Source organism: Eptatretus burgeri, chromosome 9 (assembly GCF_056783735.1).
Source record: "Eptatretus burgeri isolate ZD-2024b chromosome 9, Ebu_testis_v1, whole genome shotgun sequence".
Taxonomy (NCBI): Eukaryota; Metazoa; Chordata; class Myxini; order Myxiniformes; family Myxinidae; genus Eptatretus; species Eptatretus burgeri.
This window is the reverse complement of record NC_140969.1, coordinates 73,713,590-73,716,704: the sequence shown is the minus strand read 5'-3', so window position 1 is coordinate 73,716,704 and position 3,115 is coordinate 73,713,590. Positions and strand designations below refer to the sequence as shown.

At 37.7% G+C, this 3,115-nt stretch overlaps 1 protein-coding gene across 1 annotated transcript in view; it reads right to left on the bottom strand.

The window, feature by feature from the left end:
* Positions 1-263: 263 nt before the first annotated feature.
* Positions 264-3,115, bottom strand: part of LOC147020362 (ephrin type-A receptor 7-like) — a 79,889-nt gene continuing 77,037 nt past the window's right edge. The window contains exon 17 of the mRNA XM_085895671.1: positions 264-1,507. Within this exon, the coding sequence (XP_085751797.1) occupies positions 1,405-1,507 (103 nt within the window). The 3' untranslated portion in view covers positions 264-1,404. The remainder of the gene's footprint in view (positions 1,508-3,115) is intronic.

Sequence of the window (3,115 nt, the reverse complement as noted above, 5' to 3'; positions counted from 1 at the left end):
ACAGCAACGTGCTAAAAGTTATCACACCTATATCTATAAACCCCCTGTTTTGCTGAGGTGTTGTTTATTCGCCAAAGGAAAAAAAAAAAAAAAAAACAAGAACAACAAAAAAAAAAAACACGTAGCAATGGAATAAGTATTGTAGCGCTAAAACCCACTAAATTTTCCCCACTGAAACCTCCGTTCATAACTTATCCAGAAATGTGAGTAAAGTGGACGATGTTTAAAGCAGGGAGGAGATACATGACAAAGCATCACACGGGTTTGTTACACATTTGTAATGTTGGATTATGAAAAGCATTACATACAAGCAGCTGCCCTTGGCTACATAAGGGCACAATTTAAGTAATAAGCATAAATACACAAAAAAGAAAATTTTAAATAAGTTAAAATAAATAAGCTATGCAGAAACTTGCATGTGCGGTGTAGGAAAAAAAAAAGATTAAAAAAAATCACTACATTTCTATGCCTTGTGTTGATCATGTTTTACAGCTTATATGCTTAGCGATGCAAACAATTCTAATCTAATTTTAACCAGTCAAATAAAACAGTCGAAATTGTTTTGTACTTTATGTACAATATGTACAAATATAAGTCAACCTCTGTTAAAGAGTACCATTTGCAAACTCTAAAACTGATTCATTAAGCATTCACTATCATTTTTTGTTCTTTTGCTTTTTAGGAAAATATGACTTTCTTACATGTAAACATCTTATCATGGCCCTAAAAAAAAAATGGAAAGCAAAACCCAAAACACCATCAAAGTCATTATTTCAGGTAAAACAAAACCAGAAGTTTTCCATTAAGTGCACTTATTCCAAGCACTCCAAGCTCCGTGGAAACACCGGTCTATGAAACGCACCTCCGAAACAAACCAAATTCATACTGCTCACTTTCTTGTGAAGAGAATTCAAAGCCAAGAACAGTTCCGATGTCTTGTAATCTTTGGTAACTCACAAACAAGCAGGTTCAAAAGGGCACTTTCATGAACAGCCCAAAACACACAAGAGCGCATTTCTCTAACTTGGAAAAGAAGGAAACTTGTTCCACTTCATTCAAACACAAATCAAAATGATGCCTGACATATTGGTCAAACTGATTTTACACGAGCTGTACCTTCTAAGAATCCCTCTTCACTAAATAGGCCCAAACAGGAAACATAACGCCTTAGTATGAAAAGAAAAGGATCACGATCGATTGTCTTGGGCAAAAGCAAATGTTTTTTTAAAACTTTTTATTTTATTTTATTTTTAAACTCATGAAAAAGTTCTTCAAGACCTTTGAGTTTCTCTTTTCTTCCATGCTTGAAAAAAACCGCAAAAAGTCCAGCCGTGGTTTTCTTCCAGAAATAAGGGTACAGTCTCACAGCATTATGATTGTCCAAAAAGGTGTCCAGTGTCCATGTTAGGCCTGCACAACATTTGCTAGCTGTGCCCGGAGTGCTTGGATGCTGGTAAGAATCCTTTTCTGGTGCCCAGCCAAGGTGACTCCCACACGTTGCAGGTCCCTAAAAGAACAACAAAGTCAGCATAAGCCAGCAATTCACACTTTGCCTTTACTATCATTGACATTTTTGTGACTTTCCTGGATTCATTCAGGTATTTCAACTGCCAATCACAGGGAGCATTCCAGATATAAAATGGACTATGGACTCTGATGATAATTTCCAATAGCGGAATTTTCTTTCAATTCCTCCAACTCCCTTTTATTTCCTTTTTGGAATTCTGCAGGAAACAATTTACTGCTCCCATGATCTGCAACATCATGGTATATAGGAGGTTTTTTTTTGCCTTGCATGCTACCTTTTATGATGCATCAAAATGACATTATACTGAGATGTCTTCTTCTTATTATTATTCTTCCTCAACGGCCACAAGTTTTCCCATCTCTTATGGGATCGCCCAGGAAAAAATATTGGCTCAAATCGTTTAGGAACTGGCTGGCTGGCCTGACATTCAATTTAATATGTTAGCACGGGAATTTGGAAATTGTTTAGGGTATCTGTGATAACTTGCCTACTCTTTACAAAGTACACTGTGCAATCTTTAATGTCCACCAATAAATACTGGCAGACGGGATGCCCACTTCAACGTCCATCCAAGAGACGGCACACACATTGATACCTGATCCTACCAGTGTGACCACTCCTCATTTTCATAAATGCCAAGGTGAGCCAATGAAAAAAGCCAAGAATTCACAAGGTTTCAGAAAAGCGATGATAATGCAAAACCTATACACCAAGAAAACCTAAAGAAAACCAAGACGCCAAGGTGAACAGCAAATAGCCAAGATCTTGTGAAAAAAGCCAAGGAGTGGTCACACTGCATCCTATTTGCAAAACATCAAGATGGAAGTTTCTAGCTGGGTCTGCATTTATACCAAGGCTTGTCAGCTCAGATGTGAGAGAACATACTGCAAGACTATCCTGCCAAACCCGATGTTGAGACTGCGGTTTGTGAAGATAGGTCTGCCAACATGTAATTTTCAATGTGTTTGTAACTAGTGAGCTGCAACCTACCAGCTGCAACCTGGAAAAGCCAGGATTCTAACCTAAGAATGAGATGTCACTGGTTTGACATCAATCAACTGATTTATCCTCGAGGATGAAAGAAGAAAAAATATTTATTATATTGACCATTGAGGTGTTCAAAGTTGAGAAAGATTTTAAAAGGAAGATAAGAGTGAAAAAAGGGCAGAAATGATGAAAGGAAAATGTGGGAGGAGTGGGGAAATATTGTTGAGAGGAGATTCGGCAGAAGGTAAGAGGATGTAAAGGACAGTTATGGAACATGGTGGGCTGAGAGAGTAGAAATTGTTTCATTTTTGTAAACACGATAAATAGATGTCTCCATGGTTGTCAAAAAGGCAAACAATTTTTTTCCCCCTATGTTCATTTTTGCTTGCTAAATAGAGCAGAACGATCATTCTGTTCTCTGGAAGAAGAAAAACATCTCAAACAAAATATTTGTGGCCACTCGTAAAAGATCCAACTCAACTCTCAGCCAAAAGTAACACGGTTTTTGGAGTGCAATTCCAGCTGAGTAAACGGAGCAATGAGCACTTGAAGCTTATTCGATGTGGTCAACTACCAGTGCAAAATAACTGTGTACTCTAC